At 36.3% G+C, this 23328-nt stretch overlaps 1 protein-coding gene across 10 annotated transcripts; it reads left to right on the plus strand.

Moving 5' to 3' along the window:
* The first annotated feature begins 683 nt into the window (after positions 1 to 683).
* On the plus strand, positions 684 to 9605 carry LOC311080157 (uncharacterized protein). Of its 10 annotated transcripts, XM_084109945.1 has the most exons (19): positions 719 to 805; positions 1131 to 1179; positions 1359 to 1419; positions 1516 to 1666; positions 1761 to 1870; positions 3069 to 3697; positions 3815 to 3875; positions 3961 to 4081; positions 4159 to 4278; positions 4361 to 4408; positions 4486 to 4569; positions 4656 to 4721; positions 6559 to 6619; positions 6740 to 6790; positions 6875 to 6919; positions 7199 to 7248; positions 8130 to 8158; positions 8241 to 8394; positions 8512 to 9409. In XM_084109945.1, the coding sequence occupies exons 6-13, from the start codon at positions 3520 to 3522 to the stop codon at positions 6577 to 6579; spliced, it is 699 nt and encodes a 232-aa protein (XP_083966071.1). In that variant the 5' UTR covers positions 719 to 805; positions 1131 to 1179; positions 1359 to 1419; positions 1516 to 1666; positions 1761 to 1870; positions 3069 to 3519; the 3' UTR covers positions 6580 to 6619; positions 6740 to 6790; positions 6875 to 6919; positions 7199 to 7248; positions 8130 to 8158; positions 8241 to 8394; positions 8512 to 9409. The 10 variants fall into 10 exon arrangements, with proteins under 10 accessions (XP_083966070.1, XP_083966063.1, XP_083966067.1 ...); XM_084109937.1 differs by lacking the exon at positions 3069 to 3697 and having other exon boundaries at positions 698 to 805; XM_084109943.1 differs by lacking the exon at positions 6559 to 6619 and having other exon boundaries at positions 703 to 805; positions 8512 to 9605.
* Positions 9606 to 23328: the final 13723 nt, after the last annotated feature.

The following is a 23328-nucleotide window of genomic DNA, read 5'->3' on the forward strand; positions in this document are numbered from 1 at the left end:
AAACAAACACGGACAAACACAAACCCGTGGATAAAGACACACAGGGACATAAACAAACTGATAAATGTACAACACAACAGTAACATGAGCGCTCAATGCACACATACGCTTGAGGACGAGCTTTAGCCATCAGCAGTTAGCATTGGGCATCTCAAAACAGTGAAACACAAACACAAGATACTCAGAAAAACACGTCAAATATGTTATATAGTATAATAAAACACTTACTTGTCGAAAGAGACGATTTCCCATCAAAAAAGCCTTTCTCCAAAGTCATATGTCATTTGCTACAGCGTTACGCAGTTTTGCGCACGGACGCACTGATCCAAAACAAACATTTGCGCACCGTCATTGCTGGCCGTGTTTGGATTCCTCCCACTAAAACTGCATATCAATGTCTTCAGGAGATCATTGGCTATCTGAGACGTCCGTCATTTGCTAACATTGCTCCAATTGGAGTAGCCAAATGTCCGTCAAAGCGAAGGATGGACCGTGTCCCTAATGCGCGGTGAATGGCTCAAGCTGGAGGAAAACCCCCCCTAAAACTCCGTGATTCGCTGAAATCCGCTGTCACTCAAAAGTTCAGGGGTCAGCGCCATTTTGAAGTCAAAATAGCTGTATTGTTTGGGCTGGCACTAAATACTTGGGGTTTCGAGTCTGACGACAACACGAGGGCGTGGTTTGTTCGCAAGGTCATGGAGCATGCGCAGTTTACTTTGTTTGCTCCGGGAATACCGCGAAACGACGGAGTAACATTACTGACATAACATTAATATTAATGACTTTACTGCTTTAATGCTTAACGGTTTGTTTAAATATTCTCTTTTTGATCAAATGTCTCATCAAATGTTTACTGGTGTTTTAGTCGTTGTAAGATTCTGCCGTTTTAACTATTTTGAATAATTGTAAGTTAGACTGAAACGTTATTAACGTTACATATTGACAATTGGGAATAATGTTTTATACTATGCTAGGTGTCTTGTTCGAGATGCTTGTCTCGTATATTATTGTTAATATAGTCATTATAATAGAATTATTGAAGACTTACTTAAAAAGCACATATAATGTAACGTTAGGCTATGCTATGGTAAGAAGAATCTGTTATCACATTGTTAGCCTATGTTTTTTAGGCCTTCTGATTTGTGTGCATTATGGCAGACCAGACCATAATTACTCCAGGTAAGAATTACCATAGAATATGCTATTTCAAGTTAAAAACTTTCTTCAAAAGTACCGTGTTCTCCCTAGTCCTTATTTACAGATTACCTTACTAAATCTTTTGCCACAATGGCTCCCTGATTGTTTTAATGTACTGAACATTTCAAAAACCCATGTGTCTGGCTTCATCACCAACAAAGCTGACCTCAACACTGTGCTAGAATGCCACAAGAGAGAAACTCTGACGTCTTTCATTGCTTGGTAAGAATGAGAATAAGAGATGTTTTGGCTGCTTGTAGAGAACTGAAGGATTATTATTACAATTTCTCGTCTTTAAGTGCTTGCTTTTATTTGTAGGTCTGATGATAAAAGAAAGAAAGAAAAGGGGCCGCATCGTCTGGTTTGGCAGGTGGAAGATTTTTTTGAGGATGTACCTCTTGCTGTCACAAACAGAGTAATTCATTGCTGTCAGCATGGAAATCCACGAAAGAATTGCAAAACTCAGGAGGTAAGATTCAGGGGATTTCTTTTTTCATTCAGGGTAATTAATGCACAATTTCAAAAAGCATACTTTTCTGTTAACACTTTTGCATATATTTCAGCTCTTTTCAGAGGATGAGCATATATATTCCGGCAAAAGGAAGAGAATGTACATTCAAACGACCAAAAAAGTTGGGTGCACAGCCAAACTTTTTATTAGGTATATTAGAAGGTAAGCTACATTGCTTCTGTACAATAGTGTTGGGAAACTTATATTTCAATAGCCAAATTGCATTTGTCTAGAAATATTTTAAAACACAAAAAAGTTAACAACATTTTTTTAACCTACTGATGGTTTTAATGTATTACCTGAAAATAATTGCATTGAATTCAAATTTATTTTATTCAGCAAAGATGCATTACAATTATCAGAAGTTACAGTAGAGACATTTATAATGTTACAAAAGATTCTATTTCAAATAAATTAAATTTTCTATTCATCAATAAAAATAAATAAATCATACACAACAGTTTTCAAGATTGATAATAAGTACTGTTTTTGAGCATCAAATTAGCATTAGAATGATTACAAATCTTACCGATCCCAAAACTTTTGAATGGCTGTGTGTGTGTGTGTGTGTGTGTGTGTGTGTGTGTGTGTGTGTGTGTGTGTGTGTGTGTGTGTGTGTGTGTGTGAAACATAAAACGTACACAACGTGGGCCTTGACACCAAGCAACCGTGTCAGGTGTTTTGATCTTAGTTAGATTATTGCCAATACGCGAAAAAATAAATAAATACGTTTAAAATTATGATATCATTCGTGCTTGAACTGAGTGAAAATGAAACTTAAGAAACGAGGGCTTCTGCGCGATCATGACGCTTTTACAACTAATTAATGTTTTAAGTTTGCGGTATTCCCGGAGCAAGTAAACTGCGCATGCTCCATGACCTTGCGAACAAACCACGCCCTCGTGTTGTCGTCAGACTCGAAACCCCAAGTATTTAGTGCCAGCCGTATTGTTTACATGTCATTTGAAGATTTACCATAGTATGTTCGATAGTTGTGAGAGCTCTGTCGGCTAACTTGGAATGCTACTATTCACAGTAAGTGGATGTTTATTGATATATAAATGTGTTATGGACTAAATACTTCGCTGAATTGATTGTATGGAGCCTTTACAGTGTTACTAAACCATTGTTGTTGCAATGTAATGGATCAGTGGACGAACAGAAGGCTTTTTAGGCAAGTGTCTTCCACTTCCTGTTTGTTTATTTGGCTGTTGGTGGTCTGACAAAGACACAGATTGTACCCGCTGTGTTTATTGTATCATAAAATGGCTTATATCGTTAGAATCACAAGAATCTCAGCTTTCCATAGATATGCGACTTGTAAAAAATTTTTTTTTTGTTTTTTTTGTCTTTCATAAAGTTAACCCTTCAAACACCCAATGTCCCGCCCACGACCCGTCGGAACTTAACATCAGAGCAGAGAGCCCTCGTGATTATGCTGATCTCCTGCTTTCATGGAAACATGTTCCCAATGTTACTGTGTACGACTACCCAAGGGGACTAGCCTCGCATGCAAACCATCGTTCAAAGAAATTATTTAATCCTTTTGAGGGTCGATTACTGCAACCATCTGAAGAAAATATCAAGAAGGCATTAGAAAATGACTTGAAAGTCAGTTTGCCATGGCTTAACCACAGGAAAGAACCAGCTGATCAAGATGGTCATCCTGTTACTGGTTCTTGTGACCATTATGTCTTGTCTGATGTGTTCCATCAGAACAACAGTAAGGATCTTAGGGATTCCTTGAGAAAGATTGGCCTTGTCCCGGAGCTTGCAGGAAAAATCAGACAGCTGAGCAACTCTTTTCAGATATGAAGAAAAAGAACTACTTCCTCAACATGATGAAACCATCATCCCACATATTCCTTGCAAGAAATATTTTGCACCATAAAAATGTTGCAAGGAACAATACGGTTGTGAAGCAGTTAAGAAAATTTACAGATGAGAACACTGAATTACAGTTTGATTGCAATGGAAAGATCATTTTGGGTAATGTATTATCACTGTGTGTATGCTTGTTTATATATATATGTATATGTGTGTGTGTGTATATATATGTGTGTGTATATGTAAATAAATGTGTATGTATATGCTTGTGTGTTTTAGGTGCAGCCGTGAATCCTCAATCCTCCAACACTGTTGATCCTGCAGCATGCAGTCAAATCAGGTATGAAGGTGCAGTTGTGGTAAAAAGTTAAGACATCTTTGATTGAGATGAAGTGATAATTCATGTTGTTTTTCCTTTTTTTAAGGCACCATTTGAAGAGCACAGATCACAGTGTGACGAGCCACAAGCCCTTCTGGGCAGTGGAGGACATGCTTCCGGATAAAGCAGTTTGGGGCCAACGATTACCGGAACATCTTCAGAAAATGGTAGTCATTAATTTGTGGCCATGCTAAAATTCTTAAAACATGATCTTAGTTCATGCTTTTTCATTTTATTTTTTCAGGTTGTAAGTGTATTGGACCCTAACAGTGACCCAAAGGAACGTATTGTTTCTGTGGGGTCCACTGTGCTGCTGCGTTCCGATTTTTTGTCCTTAGGATTGTCAGAAGGAGTTGAAGCAACGGTAAAATAATTTTTTATTTGTAAAATGAGATGGAAAAATATCAAAGGAACTGATTTTTTTTTTTTTATTAAAAACATTATAGATTTTGAACTGTTGCCTACGAATCATCGAGCACATGGCTTTCCGCAGGGTAATGTATCAGTCTCGAAGATGTTAGTGAAAACCAGATACATTTGTATGCATCTGATAATTGTTTCTTCATTACAGGATATCAGTGTGTATGTTGCTAATTCCTACGTCGTAGCAACCTGGCTTCCACCACTCTCTTGTTTCCCAGAGTTGTCCCTTCCGGTGAGTTCGGTGAAAGATTTTACTATAGCTGAATATAAAGAACATTATAGTTCCTAGACTCTGATATGTTTTTACATAAATTTTAGGCTAATGTCAGCCAAACAGACCTTGTGGTTCTGCCAGCTTGGGTACCTGGCCACTGGCTGCTGTGTGTAAGTATTAGAATTTATATGAGAACTAAGTTAACAGTAAGTTGTAATTTAATCAATATCCAATAATCTAAAGGATAATCTAATGTGTACTAAACAATGTGCTGTTGAATTTACTTCTTTTGAATTTACCGTACTTGAATTACCATTCATTACATAAAAAACATTACAGAGATGTTTGTGTACAGCATTGCTTGTGCATTTTACAGATTATGAAACCAAAGACCAGAGAAATGTATTTTCTCGATTCTATGCAACAAGCAGCATTTGGACCATACATTGACACTTTCAGGTTTTAGAAATGTTCAGCATGTGTTCAGAGATTACAGTGGTTCTGTTTTAAACTGTAATCTTTTTTTGTTTCCACCATTTTGTTCATTACCTTATATTTTGTGTTCACTTGAATTTTCAGTGCATAAACAGTTATGCATCAACAAACCACAGATATGACCCTTGTTTGCAAAGATAGTATGTAGATATAAGATAGTATAATATAGATAAATAGTTTAATTAACATTAAGGACTACATCTCTCTCTCTCTCTATATATATATATATACACTCACCTAAAGGATTATTAGGAACACCTGTTCAATTTCTCATTAATGCAATTATCTAATCAACCAATCACATGGCAGTTGCTTCAATGCATTTAGGGGTGTGGTCCTGGTCAAGACAGTCTCCTGAACTCCAAACTGAATGTCAGAATGGGAAAGAAAGGTGATTTAAGCAATTTTGAGTGTGGCATGGTTGTTGGTGCCAGACGGGCCGGTCTGAGTATTTCACAATCTGCTCAGTTACTGGGATTTTCACGCACAACCATTTCTAGGGTTTACAAAGAATGGTGTGAAAAGGGAAAAACATCCAGTATGCGGCAGTCCTGTGGGCAAAAATGCCTTGTTGATGCTAGAGGTCAGAGGAGAATGGGCCGACTGATTCAAGCTGATAGAAGAGCAACTTTGACTGAAATAACCACTCGTTACAACCAAGGTATGCAGCAAAGCATTTGTGAAGCCACAACACGCACAACCTTGAGGCGGATGGGCTACAACAGCAGAAGACCCCTCCGGGTACCACTCATCTCCACTACAAATAGGAAAAAAGAGGCTACAATTTGCACGAGCTCACCAAAATTGGACAGTTGAAGACTGGAAAAATGTTGCCTGGTCTGATGAGTCTCGATTTCTGTTGAGACATTCAGATGGTAGAGTCAGAATTTGGCATAAACAGAATGAGAACATGGCTCCATCATGCCTTGTTACCACTGTGCAGGCTGGTGGTGGTGGTGTAATGGTGTGGGGGATGTTTTCTTGGCACACTTTAGGCCCCTTAGTGCCAATTGGGCATCGTTTAAATGCCACGGCCTACCTGAGCATTGTTTCTGACCATGTCCATCCCTTTATGACCACCATGTACCCATCCTCTGATGGCTACTTCCAGCAGGATAATGCACCACGTCACAGAGCTCGAATCATTTCAAATTGGTTTCTTGAACATGACAATGAGTTCACTGTACTAAAATGGCCCCCACAGTCACCAGATCTCAACCCAATAGAGCATCTTTGGGATGTGGTGGAACGGGAGCTTCGTGCCCTGGATGTGCATCCCACAAATCTCCATCAACTGCAAGATGCTATCCTATCAATATGGGCCAACATTTCTAAAGAATGCTTTCAGCACCTTGTTGAATCAATGCCACGTAGAATTAAGGCAGTTCTGAAGGCGAAAGGGGGTCAAACACAGTATTAGTATGGTGTTCCTAATAATCCTTTAGGTGAGTGTATATATATATATAATTATTATTATTATTATTATTTTTTTATTATTATTATTTTTTACAGGAGCATTGCAAAACTCATTGACAACCGAGAGTGGACAGAGAAAACTGCGATTACATTTGAAGTAAAACATTTAATTTAAATGCAAACAAAAGTCTATTTCATTACACAAAGTATAATGTGTGCTGATGTGATGGAAATCTGTCAAGGTAAATGTATGTACTTGTTTTAATCCAAACCACAGGGAATACCGAAGCAGGCAGGTGGGAACAACTGTGGAATCTACATACTGATGGTAGGTTCAATTTTAATTGTTATTGTAGTTAATTATTGTAAGTTATACCCTGCTCATTTTTTTGCACTTTGTGAATTGTAACAGTACACTCTATACATGGCTTTGGGGCTCCGATTTGATTTCACAGAGGTATGTCATTACTTCATTACATCCTTCAAGTTAAATAAACAGACATCCATAATTATTGTGTATATTATTATTATTATTATTATTATTATTATTATTATTATTTTAAAAAAAAATCAGGATGACATGCCCCTGATCAGGAGGTGGTGGTGTGCTCTTATACTGGATAACTTCACTCTGCAAATATATGTAGCTGTTTGCATGTTTCCTACATTAAACATTACTATATATGTACTAGATCTACCAATGTACCTACCTACCTCTTGTCATTTGTTCTTTTAGCGCTCAACCATACAAAAGGCAGTGTCTTCCAGGAGATTCAGACAAAGCAGGTAATTTATTGTGCACATACATTCATTAAGAACTAATAATTTTATAATTGTTACAGCTACAAAGTTTTTCAGATATGAAATTTGATAGATTATGTACTATATTGGTCGTCCAATAGTCATGTTTCCACTGCCACTTCTGGGGCTTGATCGTGCCTCATTGGGGCTTCCTCTGGGTCGACGGCCAAGGGTTTCTGGTCCACTGAATACCTTGGTACAAAGCGGGGCCAACTAGGGCTTGAGTGGTCAAATGCAAAGATGGGGTTTATCTGAGCCTGGACAGAGAGTCAGCGCCATGAATCATTTTATATATATATATAGATATAGATATAGATATAGAGATATATATATATATATATATATATATATATATATATATATCAGTTAACATCAGCATTAAAGACATTTAAAAACATTTTAGCTCAACTCACTTTCAGACAGCAGTGTGCCCTTGATGCACACTTTTGCTGAGCCCACACTGATGCGAGCTCCGCAGCAGACTTTTCCCGACAGTCAAAGCAGCATTGCGTTGCGAAAGTGCGGAGGAAGGAAGACATAGGAAGACCACTACTGCTAAGGGTACCATTTGGGACAGGGCCATTATCAGCGCAGACACTTACATTCGTTGACTAAAAAATATACAGATGTTACTGAATGTCACTAATGCAATCCTGACACAAAATAATAAAGATCAATGTATCACTTATTGTAAAACATCAATGCTTGGTTTAAAAAAAAAAATGCAAACAATCGGCCGCATGTTTGTTTTGGTATCTTGCTAGTTTCTAGTTTCGGCTAATGTGTGTTGGAGCTTTAAATGGATATTTATTTTAATATTATCATTATAAGAGAATATTAATCTATTTATTTCTTATTTTATTCAGAGCATGCAGTTATGACAACAATTTATCAGGTTTGTCTGAACCAGGGTTTATATTTTTGTCAACAACATTTATATCCAAAGAATAAATAAAAATGTTTTTTTGTTTCAACAGCTTCCCCATGAATTAATTTCCAAAATCCTGAAGGAAGTTGTTTTAGTAACTGGTGATGCTGCATATTTGACACTTTCACTGGTGTGCAAATGGTTTAGGGATGTGGTCACAAATGAAAGTTTTCGGAAAGCAGCACACTTTGCCTGGCTAGACAGTAAGATGTTTTTTCCTGTTCGATGCACATTTCTTGGATTGAAATTTGTGATATGTGACATTTAAACTTGAATCTCCACACTTATATCTTTTCTGTATTTTGTCTTTACATTTTAAGGTGTGGTCAACTGGAAGATGTTCTCTCAGGACTACTGTGAAGAATTCAGACAGTTTTACAGCATCAGGTTATGCTCAGAATGCTTGGACCTTTTCAAGTCCTATCCACCAGGGTATAGGGGAAGAGGAAGACGAGGGGAATTGCTGGGCTTTTACTCCGAAGATCATTGTACAGGATTTTGTTCGCAGGACTGTTTTTTTGCTGCAGGACATGAATATCCATTAAACTCATAAAACTTGTACAGAATGGGAATTGAGAGATGACCTGGTTTTGATGTAGTAATTGATGCAACTTCAAGTTAAACTTTAAAATGTATAGTGTTCTAATGAAAAGCTGTGGCAAATGTGTATGACTTTTGTGTATGACTGCGTTTCATTTATTGTGCATATGGTAAGGTACCTTGGTTCTTTAAGGTTTGCATAAAATACATTCTGCTGTTCTTACATTTGATGTAATGTCATTTGCTAAAACAGGCATGAAGTTTAACTAATAAGCAGTTTGGAGTTTATGTAATAAAGAAAAAGTGACAGTCTTCGTTTTGTTCTTAAGCGCATATATATGCTATTATAGTAAAACAATGGTTAATTTGTGATTAGCATGGCTTTTTGGAGCAAAAGTCAAAAGTTTTAGATCGGTAAGATTTTGTATGTTTTTAAAAGAAGTCTCTTCTGCTCACCAAGGCTGCATTTATTTGATAAAAAAAAGTATTATTGTGAAATATTACGACAATTTAAAATGACATTTTCTATTTTAATATATTTTAAAATGTAATTTATTCCTGTGATCAAAGCTGAATTTTCAACATCATTACTCCAGTCTTCAGTGTCACATGATCCTTCAGAAATCATTCTAATATGCTGATTTTATGCTCAAAAAACATTATTATTTTCAATGTTGAAAACAGTTGTGTACAATTTTTTTTACAAAATTCTTTGATGAATAAAAAGTTCAAAAGAACAGCATTTATTTAAAATAACATATTTTCTAACATTATAAATGTCTACTGTAACTTTTGATCAGTTTAACTCATCCTTGATTAAAAGTATTGATTTATTTTATTTATTTCCCCCAAAAATAAAATTAAAATTCTTACTGACTTGTGTGTTGTAGTGTTTAATGTTACAAAAGCTTTCCATTTCAGATAAATGCTGTTCTTTTGAACTTTCTATTCATCATAGCATCATGAAATAAAAATTAAAAAAAATTTTTTTTAACATTAATAATAATCATAAATGTTTCTTGAGCATCAAATCATCATATTAGAGTGATTTCTGAAGGATCATGTGACACTGAAGACTGGAGTAATGATGTTGAAAATTCAGCTTTGATTACAGGAATAAATTACACTTAACTATATATTCACAATGAAAACAGCTGTTTTAAATTGTAATAATATTTCACAATATGACTGTTTTTGTTTGTATTTTTAATCAAATAAATGCAGCCTTAATTGGTGAGCATAAGATAAGTTACTTCTTTTAAAAACATTAAAAAAATCTTACCGATATAAAACTTTTGACCGGTAGTGTATAGTAATCATTTTCGTAGGGGCTAACGGAAACTCATGGTTACAGTGTGTGTGTGTGTGTGTGTGATTTTAAGGTACATTGCGTACCATACTTATACTACTGTGTCATTAACTTGAGTCAAACAGTGACGAACCATCTACTACAGCTGTTGAGGGAGTGATTGTGAATTAGACCATTCTTTCTATTCTCTTCGTATTTCTACTTCAATGGAATATTGTGGAATCGCAGCAATGAACGCAAAATTTATAAACAAGTTTATACGTCTGTTGTGTTCTTCCGCATTCCCAGCCTGGCCAAAGCGTCACACTTCTTCTTCTTCTTCTTCTTCTTGCTTTTTTACGGCGGATCGCAGACAGATATGTGCATTACCGCCATCTATCTAGGAAATGGACCATTGACACTTCCTAAACTATAACCTCTATTTACCCGCACAGAGGCTTCATAGAGTTTCATCCGGCGCTGCGTGTTCAGCTCCTCCGTCTACTCTCAGCCCCCATGACAGGTAGAAGAAAAAAAAAAAAAAAACACCCTTATTTAAATGCGCTTATTTAACCCAGTATTTCCCAAATATTCTACCATTAGATTAATTATACTCCTATCTGACTTTAATACATTTTGAATAGTGAACTTAACTCCTATATTATTTAATTCCTCCTTCAACTCTTTCCTTTCAACATTATATCTCCTACAGTGCATTACTACATGTTCAACTGTTTCATCAACTTCACATTCCTCACATAAACCTGTTGGACTCTTACCTATTAAATGCAATGTACTATTCAATCTTGTATGTCCCAATCTTAATCTTGTAATCATATTCTCCTCATACCTACACCTACCTGATACTCTTCCTTTACCCACTATTGGCTCTATTTGATGCATATGTCTACCTTTTATTTCATTATCCCAATATTGCTGCCATATTTTCAGAATATTTTTTTTAATAATTGACTTAATTTCTGACCTACTAAATAAAATCGGTATATCTACTATATCTCGTTCTATTGCCTTTTTTGCTAATGCATCAGCCTCCTCATTACCTCTCAGCCCAATATGTGCTGGAACCCACAAAAACTGTACTTCTAAACTAGCTTGTTTGATTGAATATAATTCTTGAATTATCTCTATTACCATATCCTGTCTTGTTTCTGACTTCATCTCCTTCAAACTTATTAGAGCTGAACTACAATCTGAACATACTACTGCCTTGGATATTTTAACTTCCCTAATCCACCTTATTGCCATAATTATTGCAAACATCTCTCCAGTATACACCGATAAACAATCTGATATCCTTTTATTCTCATACACTTTAACCTTTGGAATAATGAATGCAGAACCCACATGATCAGTTTTTGGATCTTTTGATGCATCTGTAAAAATGTGCATATATTCCCCATATCTTGACCCAATATACTCCCTTACATTATATACTTCTGTTTCATATGAACCTTCCTTTTGTCTTTTTTCTAATAAACTTAAATCTACTTCTGGTTGGGGCATAACCCATAATGGTACTGGAGATAAAGGAATTATTGGAGCATATCCAACCTCCTCCAATCTCATATCTCGAACTAATTTCCCCACACTCCATCCAAAACTATTACCCTCTCTCTTCTCATGTTCCCAGCTAGGACTCATTACCTTCCTTGTTGGATGATCCTCTCTCTGTCCTCTCAAATTTGCCCAATAAGATACCATTAATTGCTGTCTTCTTATCTGCAAGGGCATTTCACCCATCTCTACCTGAAGAGCCGAAACTGGAGAAGTTGGATACGCTCCGCAGCAAATTCTTAGTGCTTGAGATTGAATTCTTTCTATTTTAACTAAATGAGATTTATTTGCAGAACCATATACAATACAACCATAATCCATTATAGATCTTATCATAGATATATATATAGTTTTTAAAGCCAATCTATCTGCTCCCCATTCCTGACCTGAAATACATCTCATTACATTCACAACTCGCTTACATCTTCCCACCATTTTCTCAATATGCTCTTTCCAAGTTAATCTAGTATCAAACCAAACTCCTAGAAATCTTACTGTACTTACACGCTCTAATTCTTTTTTGTATAATTTTAACTTAACATCCATATTCCTCCTCATTTTAGTAAAAACTATTATTTTTGTCTTTTCCACTGAAAACTTAAAACCATTTTCCCCTGACCACTTTTCTACTTCATTTAGAGCACATTGCATTTTCTTTATGTTATACTTTATATTCTTTCCTCTAAACCAGATAGCCCCATCATCAGCAAACAATGATTTCCCCATACTTCTATCAATCCTTAAAAAAACATCATTAATCATAATAATAAATAAAAGTGGACTTATTACACTGCCCTGAGGTGTACCATTATCAACTATTCCACTTGAAGATATTGCTCCACCCACCTTTACTCTAATACTTCTTCCAATTAAAAACTCTTTAATCCAATTATACATTCTTCCTTTTATACTCATCTTCTGTAACTTTATTAGTAACCCCTCTTTCCACAACATATCATATGCCTTTTCTATATCAAAGAAAACAGCAATAACACTTTCCTTATTTATAAATGCCTTTCTTATTTCATCTTCTAAAAATACTATTGGATCCATAGTCCCTCTGCCACACCTAAACCCACTTTGATAAGAAGAAAACCAATTCATTTTTTCCAAATGATAAGTCAATCTATCAGTTACCATTCTCTCCATTACCTTACATAAATGAGAAGTTAAAGCTATTGGACGATAATTTATAGGATTACTTGGATCTTTCCCAGGCTTTTTAATAGGTATAATTAATGCTTCCTTCCAACTTTGGGGAATTATACCTTCCATCCATATTCTATTATAAAATGTTAAAATCACTTCCATAGAAATTTCACTAAAATGCTTCATCATACAATAACTAATTCCATCCACTCCTGTAGTAGATTGTTTCATTCTTCTTACTGCATTCTTTAACTCACTCATAGAAAATGATACATCTAACAAATTATCTTCAGCCTCTTTTTTCTTCTTTATTTCAGAATATTCCTTCATCACACACTCTCTCATTTCCTTACTCTGTTCAGTCAAATTCTCAGAGCTATTTACTTTAATAAATGCCTTTAAAAACATTTCCACTTTATCTTCATCCTCCACAGCTATTTCTCCCTCCATACTTAAAACTGGATATCCATTACTCTTTTGAATCCCTCTCATTTTCTTAATCATGCCCCATACCTCCTCTACTGGTGTATTCTTCCCTATTTCATCACAATAAGCCATCCAATACTCTTTCTTAGTTTTCCTTACAATCTTCCTTACCTCAGCTTGTGCTCTTTTATACTCTATTAAATCTTGAAAATTATGAGTTTTCTTAACTATCCTAAATGCTTTCCTTCTCCTTCTTATTGCACTTGCACACTCTTCATTCCACCACGGAACTATCTTATTCTTCCTACCTCCTTTCCCTTTTGGTATATATTTATTAGCTGCTCCTTGAATGGCATAAACAATATCATCACTTATCATTTCTACAGATCTATCTGATTCTATTATAATATTCTTTAATCCCTCTTCACTCAGATTCATGAATTCTTCCCAATTCGCTTTATCAAACCTCCATCTACCAATATTTCCTTGACTCACCTTACTTACTCTCACATTTACACTAACAGATATCATTATTGGATAATGATCACTTCCAATAGTATCTTGTCGCAATATTTCCCACTCAGCACTCCCTGCAATTGAATCAGACACCACTGTTAGATCTAGCACAGACTCTTTACCTGTAGCCACATCTACTCTTGTACTACCCCCATCATTCAGACATACCAAATTCCTCCGATCTATCAAATCTTCCATCACCATTCCATTACAATCTGTCACTAAACCTCCCCATAACATACTCTGTGCATTAAAATCCCCACACCAAATCACCCTCTCTTCATTAAGACCCTCTATTTGTTCTAACTCACTCAACACTAATTTCTTACAAGGATTATAAAAGTTTATTATTACATACTTTTGTCCATTCACCCATACCTCCACTACAACATACTCTTGTGCTACACCTTTACCTAATGATCTATATTGCATACCTTCCTTAATCAGAGTAATACACCCTCCACCATTACCCTCCTCTCGATCTCTCCTCTCACTCACATATCCTTTAATAACAAAATCAAATCTAGGTTTAAGCCATGACTCTTGTATACATATCAAATCCGGTTTAACTTCCATCTCATTAATAACACTTTTAAACTCCAATCCATTAGCCACAAGACTTCTTGCATTCCACTGTAAAATTAAAATCATCCTCCTATCCAAACCATGCTTCCTGGCTTGACTGTGTCTCATTAATCAGCCCATCCCTAACCATTACCCATGTTATGTCCTTTACTCCCAAGAATCTCTCTGCTGCCTTGACTATAATTTGAATCTTAGCTGTCTTCTTTTCAGTTTGTGCAGTACAATTAATTACTTCAGCTATGAACAACAAGAAATTAACTTTACTTACAATCATTGTCTCTTCTGTAATCCTATCTTCCACCTCTGATGTTTTCTCACTTCTCCTCTCTTTTTGCACATCCCTCTCTCTTTCTTTCTCTTTACTCCTTGTATCAACCACTTTAACAGCTTCTGCATATGTTATATTCCTCTTAGCTCTCTCATTCTGTACCTCAATTACTCTCTTTCTCACCTCACATCCTCCATACGCAACACTATGATCCCCTCCACAGTTACAGCATTTTGGTCCTGCTCCTTCACATTTGCCATAATCATGCTCCCCCCCACATCTTGCACATCGTTTCTTAGCCTTACACACCATAGCCACATGCCCGTATTTTTGACAATTATAACATCTTAATGGAGGAGGCACAAAAGGCCTTACTGAGTAACTGATAAATCCAAGCTTGACCTTATCCGGCAAAATAACTCCATCAAACCTAAGCTCCACCGAAAGACTCTCAACTCTATTCCCTTCTCTGTTCATAAACAGTCGCCTAGCACCAACTATTTCCCCACCGCTGATGTTACTTTTAAGTTCTTCCATAGATACTCCTAATGGCACTCCAGATATTACTCCACTTACCCACTGTCTCTGTCCTACAATCTTACTACTCACCACTTCCTGCTTACACATTACTCTAACTTTCAACATTTTCTTTTTTTGCTCTTCACTATTACAAACCACCATCAAATCTCCATTGCTTAACACTTTTGCAACCTTAATTTCTCCTACTACCTTCCTCAACTCTTTTGTTAATGCAATTGGACTTACCTTTTGTATTCCACCATCCTCTTTAAATTTCAATATTACCTTCAACTCATCCAAATTTACATTCCTCACCTCCTGTTCATTTCCACTTTCACCTGAACTTCTTACCTCTATCTGATGTTTTTTCTTTCTTTTCTTTGTACCTACACCTTCCCTTATATCCATATTCCTCTCTTCTCCTATCTTTCCTAACTCCATTTGATCATCTTCCACATCCGTATCATCAACACTAACTAGTGTCTCTGGTCCATTTCCATTATAATTTTTCTTATATTTTGACATAATCGATTTCGCTGCGTTTGCCGCCATCCATCAAACAAAAATCACCCCACGCTGTTTCCTGTGCGTCTACACAGTGTGAGCATGCGCAGTACTCGTCTCCAGCTGGACCGCCCACGTCACACTTCTATGCACCAATAATCTGTAATAGCGTCACACTTCTATGCACCAATAAGATCATCTTTATTATAAACCAATAAACGTTAAGGTGGACATGTCGCCCCGCCCAAAAGTGTCGCCCCGCCCAAAAGTGTCGCCCCGCCCCATCGTCCAGACTGCACTCTGGGGTACTACGAGTGAGACGAACGAAATATGAATGCTCCGATGCAGAAGATTAATATCTCATCTTTCCTTCAGTAGTGGTCTTATGTGAGCGAGTTAATGACAAGAATGTAAGTTTTTTATTTCCTTTTATCTTGTGATGTTATGCGTTTAAAGCAGATTTCTGTACTTTATTAATAAGTTATCACAAGCTCGTTCTGCTCACCATCGCGGCAGCTCGTGCTAGCGCCTAAGCGCCAAAGTTCATCCCTTATGTTTAATATAATAGTCCAGGCAAAGTAGCGTTTTACGACAGACTAATTGTAAAATAATTTTTTTCAGCATAGATCTTTTCTATGAGGTGTCCAGAACAACATACTAAAAGTCCTAAGAAATCCTAGTTGAGGAAATATGTTAAATTCTCATCAATCCGAGATGTGTGCCTATAAGGCCAGGCAACAATACACCCCAATGGGGCCATTTTTTTCCTTTACTCCTATCAAAATGAAACTTTACACAATGAAAGTACCCATGAAAAGTAACATTTTTTGTATTACAAGTTTCTTTGAAAATGAATTTTACTATGCAAATGAGCTATAGACTAATCGAATATGCCCAAAATACACCCAAATAGGCTTAATTTTTTTCTTTACTCCTAACACAATAAAACTTAACATAGTAAAAGTATACATGAAAAGTAACTTTTTTTGTATTACAAGTTTCTTTTGAAATGAATATGCACATGAGGGCCACACCTATTGAATATGTCCTAATTTGCATAGGCAGAAACACCATTCATATGACAAATACATCGGCCCAATCTTCATCCAATCATCCTACTGCCAATGGGTGATGGCAGTGCTGCTTTTAGACTGGCCTCTAACCTGAAAACTGCCTGGCTTGGAAAGTACCTGCCAGGGGTATAACCCCCGGTGGTATAGTCTTCAGGGTCACGGAGGCACACAAGCTTCTCCACCACGACAAGGTAGCAACAACAGGGGAGGTTTCTTTCTGGTGTTTTTTATTTTATTTTAGATTTTTTTTGTTTTTCTTTAACTAACTAGATATTGCTGTTGCTAGCTTCTCATAACACTGCAAAGCTACTTTTAGTGATGAGTCGTGTCACGTCACAAATGAACGAAAGACTCGGAAGGTAAAGTAATTATTTATGTTCCCTGTAAATATTTTGACTGCATTATAATGATTTCTTAATTCAGAATATGATCAAGATTGCGTAGGTGGATGTGTTCGGGGAATTTGCCTGTTAAAAGTATAACATTTAAAGCCCCTTAAATGAACGAAATGACTCGAAAAAAGATTCGTTCATTTTGATGAACAAGATCGAACAAGAGAGTCAGTAAAATTATCCGAACTTCCCATCACTAGCTACTTTACAAACGGTGGAAGTCTGATGTGTGGCCCGCCTGGTCTGAAATACTTGCTAACTACAAAAAGAGAAGCAGTTTTGGTATCTGGCAAAATTATCTTAAAGGGATACTTCACTTTAAAATGAAAATTCTGTCATCATTTACTCACCCTCAAGTTGTTTCAAACCTGTATGAATTTCTTTCTTCTGCTGCACAGAAAGATAGATATTTTGAAGACTGTCAGTAACCAAACAGTTAACTGGAACCATTGACTTCCATAGTAGGAAAAAAAAGTACTATGGAAGTCAATGGTTCCAGTTAACTGTTTGGTTACTGACATTCTTCAAAATATCTTCCTATGTGTTCAGCAGAAGAAAGAAATTCATACAGGTTTGAAACAACTTGAGGGTGAGTAAATGATGACAGAATTTTCATTTTAAAGTGAAGTATCCCTTTAAAGCAGTGGTTCCCAATTCCAGTCCTCGTGACCCACTGCTCTGCACATTTTGTATGTCTCCCTTATTTAACACACCTGAACCAGATCATCAGCTCATTAGGAGAGACTCCATGAACTGAACTGAGTGTGTCAGATAAGAGAGACCTACAAAATGTGCAGAGCAGTGGGTCAGGAGGACTGGAATTGGGAACCACTGCTTTAAAGAGCTGGAATGTCTGGAAAGTGTGTCTATCTGGTTTTTCATCTGTCTTCTGTGTGAGAGTGAATCGTTTAGTTGGTAAGAATGACTTCTGCCTGTAATCTTGTAATCTCACCAACAATACCAATCATTTGTAAATCTACCAGCCCAAAATTTAATCTCACCATGTTACTAATGACTAAGATGGCTATTCTGACTTTCTTCTTATGTTATCTGTGGGGGAATGTCATTAGGTAAGGCTTGAAAAGAATAAGAAAAAAAAAAAAAAAAAAGAATTTAGAAAGCAACTGGAGGCAGGATTGTGCAATCAATTCTTAAGGTCAATATAAGTCTTTTTGTGGCAACTGACCCAGGTAAGTGTGGCAAGTGACTTTAAAGGATTAGTTCACCCCAAAATGAAAATTTCCTAATAATTTACTCACCCCAATGCCATCCAAGATATCCATGTCTTTCTTTCCTCGGTGGGAGAGAAATTAAGTTTTTTGAGGAAAACATTTCTGGATTTTTCTTCTAACAATGGACTTCATTGGTGACCATCATTTTTAAGTCCAAATCAATGCAGTTTCAAAAGTCCTTGAAGTGTTTAAACGGGCTGTACGCGATCACAGCTGAAGAAGAGGTTGTTATCTAGTGAAACGATAGGTCATTTAAAAAAAAAAAAAAAAAATGTATAGACTTTTTACCTTCAATAGTTGGGATTGAGCTGATCAACAAACGGACAGGGAACTACGTCATCACGTTGAAAGGTCACGCTGGCGCCGGCAATACTGTTTGAACTACTATTCTTATTCATCAGAATGTTATTCATACTATTCATATTCACTGAATACTATTACTATATATATAATAGCAAACAGTACTATTGGATCTATCCTCCTACGTACGGTCGCATTGTAAACATTGTACTTCTGCCGGCGCCGGCATGACCTTTCAACGTGATGACGTAGTTCCCTGTCCATTTGTTGATCAGCTCAAGCTGAACTATTGAAGTTAAAAAGTCTACAAATTGTATTTTATTTTTTGAAAATGACCTATCGTTTCGCTAGATAACAACCTATTCTTCAGCTGTGATTGTGTACAGCCCGTTTAAACACTTCAAGGACTTTTGAAACTGCATTGATTTGGACTTTAAATCAATGGTAACCAATGAAGTCCATTGTTAGAAGAAAAATCCAGAAATGTTTTCCTCAAAAAAAACATAATTTCTCTCCCACTGAGGAAAGAAAGACATGGATATCTTGGATGGCATTGGGGTGCGTAAATTATTAGGAAATTTTCATTTTGGGGTGAACTAATCCTTTAAATTTATCGTGTTTATGCATAGGTTAACTTACTGAATGGACATGAATTTGTTAGTTATTTGGCCCCTGTTTTTTCTACTTGTGACTTTATGGTATCAAGTCAATTAGGCCTAGTGTTGAGCTCATTTGCATATTTAAAATAGATTTTTCAAAGAAACTTGTAAAACAAAAATGTTACTTTTCATGTATACTTTCACTGTGTGAGGTTTGATTGTGATAGGAGTAAAGGAAAAATTAAGTCCATTAGGGTGTATTCTGGACATATTCGATTAGTATATTGCTCATTTGCATATTCACAGTCATTTTCAAAGAAACTTCTAATACAAAATGTTTTACTTTTCATGTATACTTTTACTATGTAAAGTTTTATTGTGTTAGGAGTAAAGGAAAAAATTAAGCCTATGCAGGTGTATTTAGCCTATATTCGATTAGTCTATAGCTCATTTGCATATTCAAATTCATTTTCAAAGAAACTTGTAATACAAAATTTTTTACTTTTCATGGGTACTTTCATTGTGTAAAGTTTCATTTTGATAGGAATAAAGGAAAAAAATGGCCCCATTGGGGTGTATTGTTGCCTGGCCTTATAGGCACACATCTCGGATTGATGAGAATTTAACATATTTCCTCAACTAGGATTTCTTAGGACTTTTAGTATGTTGTTCTGGACACCTCATAGAAAAGATCTATGCTGAAAAAAATTCTTTTACAATTAATTCTATTTTTGGCTCCAAAATGAGTTACTTTGCCTGGACTATAAGTAATGCATGAGTACTTTCATAGTGTGAGATATATCTCTGGATGGTGATTTATATGGTTGTTTGCCTATATTTGTGTAAATATTGTGTTATGTGCTGTTTCGTATATCGGGTGTATGTTACTGCCTGTAATGACACTATAATGGCGTCGCACATAACTAACTCCATGTGCATCCCTTGAACTGTAACCTTATGGATTATCTAGGAACTGCAATAACTTTAATAATGTAACCAGTTCTATTTTATTGATTTAGCTGTATATCTAATATTATTGTTATTCTTTATTATTTTCAGACCACTTACTGTTACCACTCACTGTTACTATTCAACCTGAATCAAGAGTAGCCTAAACTATAAACTCTGCTTCAAACTCTGAGTCGTATGTGTTCTTACCGACACACCAGTGCGGATACAAATCCACCTACTCCAGTAAAATACAGTCCTTAATTAATCCTTCATGTCTACTGTATTTTAAAACACTTATTAGTCTGTGTAAGTGGCCACTGGAGGCCGCTAGAGGTAATGCATTCACAGTCAGGTCATTCATGTGACTGGGTTGGAGGCTGTGAGCGCAGGATCCTGTATGGCTGATCAACAGTTTGCTCTCGCCTGATTTCTCTCATCTCAGAAGCTCAGGGACATATTTCAGAGACCTTCAAGCTAGCGGCTAATTCAGGAAAGCAGCAAGTCTAAAGTTTGTACCCTTGGTGAGCGGAGTGAGGTGTGTATTATTTTGGCTCCATGTATAAGGAAAGGCTTTAACGATGTAAAATGTCTATATTGATGTAAAATGTCTATATTGACTGTTACTGGAAATTGTTTTGTTGTGTATCTTGTACCAGGAAAGCTGCATGTGTTAAGTGAGCAAATTATTTTTTATGTGTTGTTATTTTTAATGTTAATTGAACATATCCACAAATGCATGATGATGCACTGTAAAAGAGGTGATGATTTAATTGTATATAAAAAAAATATATATTTGTAAAAAAAAACAAAAAAAAAACACTGCTAATATCTGAGATATGTGGTGACAAATAAACGGGTTATTCCCAAATATCTACTGACGGAGTCTCTTTCCGGACACCCTGTGGAGGGTTTCAAACTTAACCGGCAATTTACCTAAAGATGATTGTGCTTTTAACAGCCAACCTATTTTATATACATACATACATACACACACACACACACACACACACACACACACACACACACACACACACACACACACACACACACACACACACACACACACACACACACATATACAAGGCCTAATAATAGAGTTGAGCTCATAGTTGTGGTTTGACTTATGCTCTGTTTCTGCTCTGTGGTTTTAACCAGTGTAGTGGAAACTTTTATGCACAATCTGCATCTTTAGTTTCATAAACCTCAAATTATCATCACAAGATCAAAGATTCAAAGAATGTCTGGGTCATTTTCATTGACTTCCCTTTTTTAGAAATCCAAAACCATGTTAATTCTTCTCTAAAAGGAGGGCAGTGAGAAAGGGTTGTCTAGAAGTGATGAGAGATGTCACTTCTTAACTACCCTTTCCCACTATATCCTTTTAGAGAATACATAAACATGGTTTTAACCCTCTAATGGCATGAATTTTGTGAGGGAAAAAAATCCACCCCATTTTTTTGGGAGCTTGGGGGTCCCTGATAATATATTAATCATAAAATGTGTCCAGCCAATCACAAAGTAGTTTAAATTACGTGGTTGCTAGGGTGTTCTGGGTGGTTGCTAGGGTATTCTGGCTGGTTGCTATGCTGTTAGGCGGTTGCTATGGTGTTCTGGGTGGTTGCTATGCTGTTAGGCGGTTGCTATGGTGTTCTGTGTGGTTGCTAGGTGGTTTCTAAGGAATTTTGGGCGGTTGATATGCTGTTAGGCGGTTGCTAGGGTGTTCTGGGTGGTTGCTATGGTGTTGCTAGATGGTTGCTAAGGAATTTTGGGTGGTTGCTATGCTGTTAGGTGGTTGATAGGGTGTTCTGGGTGGTTGCTATGGTGTTGCTAGGCAGTTGCTAATGAATTTTTGGTGTTTGCTAGGGTGTTCCTGGCGGTTGCACAAAACACATACATACAGTAACTCACTCACACACGCACAGACACGCTCACTAACTCGCACACACTCACACATGCACACACACTAACTTGCTCACACACACTCATTTCACCGAACAGACATGTCAGCTGATATTATATATCTTTTTTTATTTTTATTTTGTATTATTATTTTTATTATTAAAACAAAAATAATAAGTAAAGGAGCAGTGTGAGGTCCAAAAAGGTAGTTTGCTGCCTGAGATCAACATCATGCCATCTTGTTGTGGACAATTATAAGTTCATTTGTACTTATGAGTTCATATTGAGTCTCTGATCATTTGAAATGAATATAGTAAAAGATAAGTGAAATATTTTATAATGAATATCTTTGTTTACTTTCGTAGAAACAATCACACTGGGCTTTAAATGTTGACAAATTGCTGCAAATTATGTGAAATAGGATGAAAACACTTTCATGACGAAGATTTTTATCTCATATTACAGAAATAATGTTTTTAATAAAATAAAAAAGGATGGAAAATATGCAGATTCTGCCAGGATTTAATGACATTAGATTACTTGTTTATTCAATCCTCATGTAAAACTAGCTTTATTAAACAAACAAGCTATTTCAAATGCATCCACTTTATCAGCAACAGGGATTGTGATGTTGACTGCAGATCGCTGGTCGACAGCTTGTGTGTTTCAGGGTCCTAATGTTCTCCAGATTCAGGGTCTGTTAACACACATTAAGGAAACTTTTTAAAGGTCAGGACTCATTTTCCAAAAGGCCCTATTAACTTTATTAACTTACTACTACTAACCCTAACCCTAACTTAAAGAAGCTCTGGCCTTTTGTGATTCTGTTTCTCCAACCATCTCTTCAGCTCCATCGAGTCGAGGCCTGTTATACTGAGAGCCGAAGCGCTGAGGAACAGAAAACACCTTTGACCAGCAGCATTTTAGTTTTTATGGAACGACACTTTATGATATAAAAGGCTGTATATTTCATTCACTGATATGTTGTAGAGTTACATTAGACACACATTAGATGTCACGTGGTGATTTCACTTTAATCACTGTCTGTCTTATGTGTGACTGTGTGAACGAACACAATAACAGTGAGAACAATCTCCATCAGAACTGATCTGGAAAATATGATTTTAAGTAGATGAACAGAGCTGTGACAACTGGAATAAATGAGTAGCTAAATATCTTAGACTGGATCTCTCTTTTCTTTATCTGTGTATTTATGTGTAGAGTTTATCTCCTCCTCCCTCATCTCTTCTTTCTAACACAGGAAGTGTGTGTTTTAACACTCAGCGCTGTTAACACAGTCTATTAACGTGACAGCATGGGC

This window comes from Abramis brama (assembly GCF_963993115.1).
Source record: "Abramis brama genome assembly, chromosome: 3".
Lineage (NCBI taxonomy): Eukaryota > Metazoa > Chordata > Actinopteri > Cypriniformes > Leuciscidae > Abramis > Abramis brama.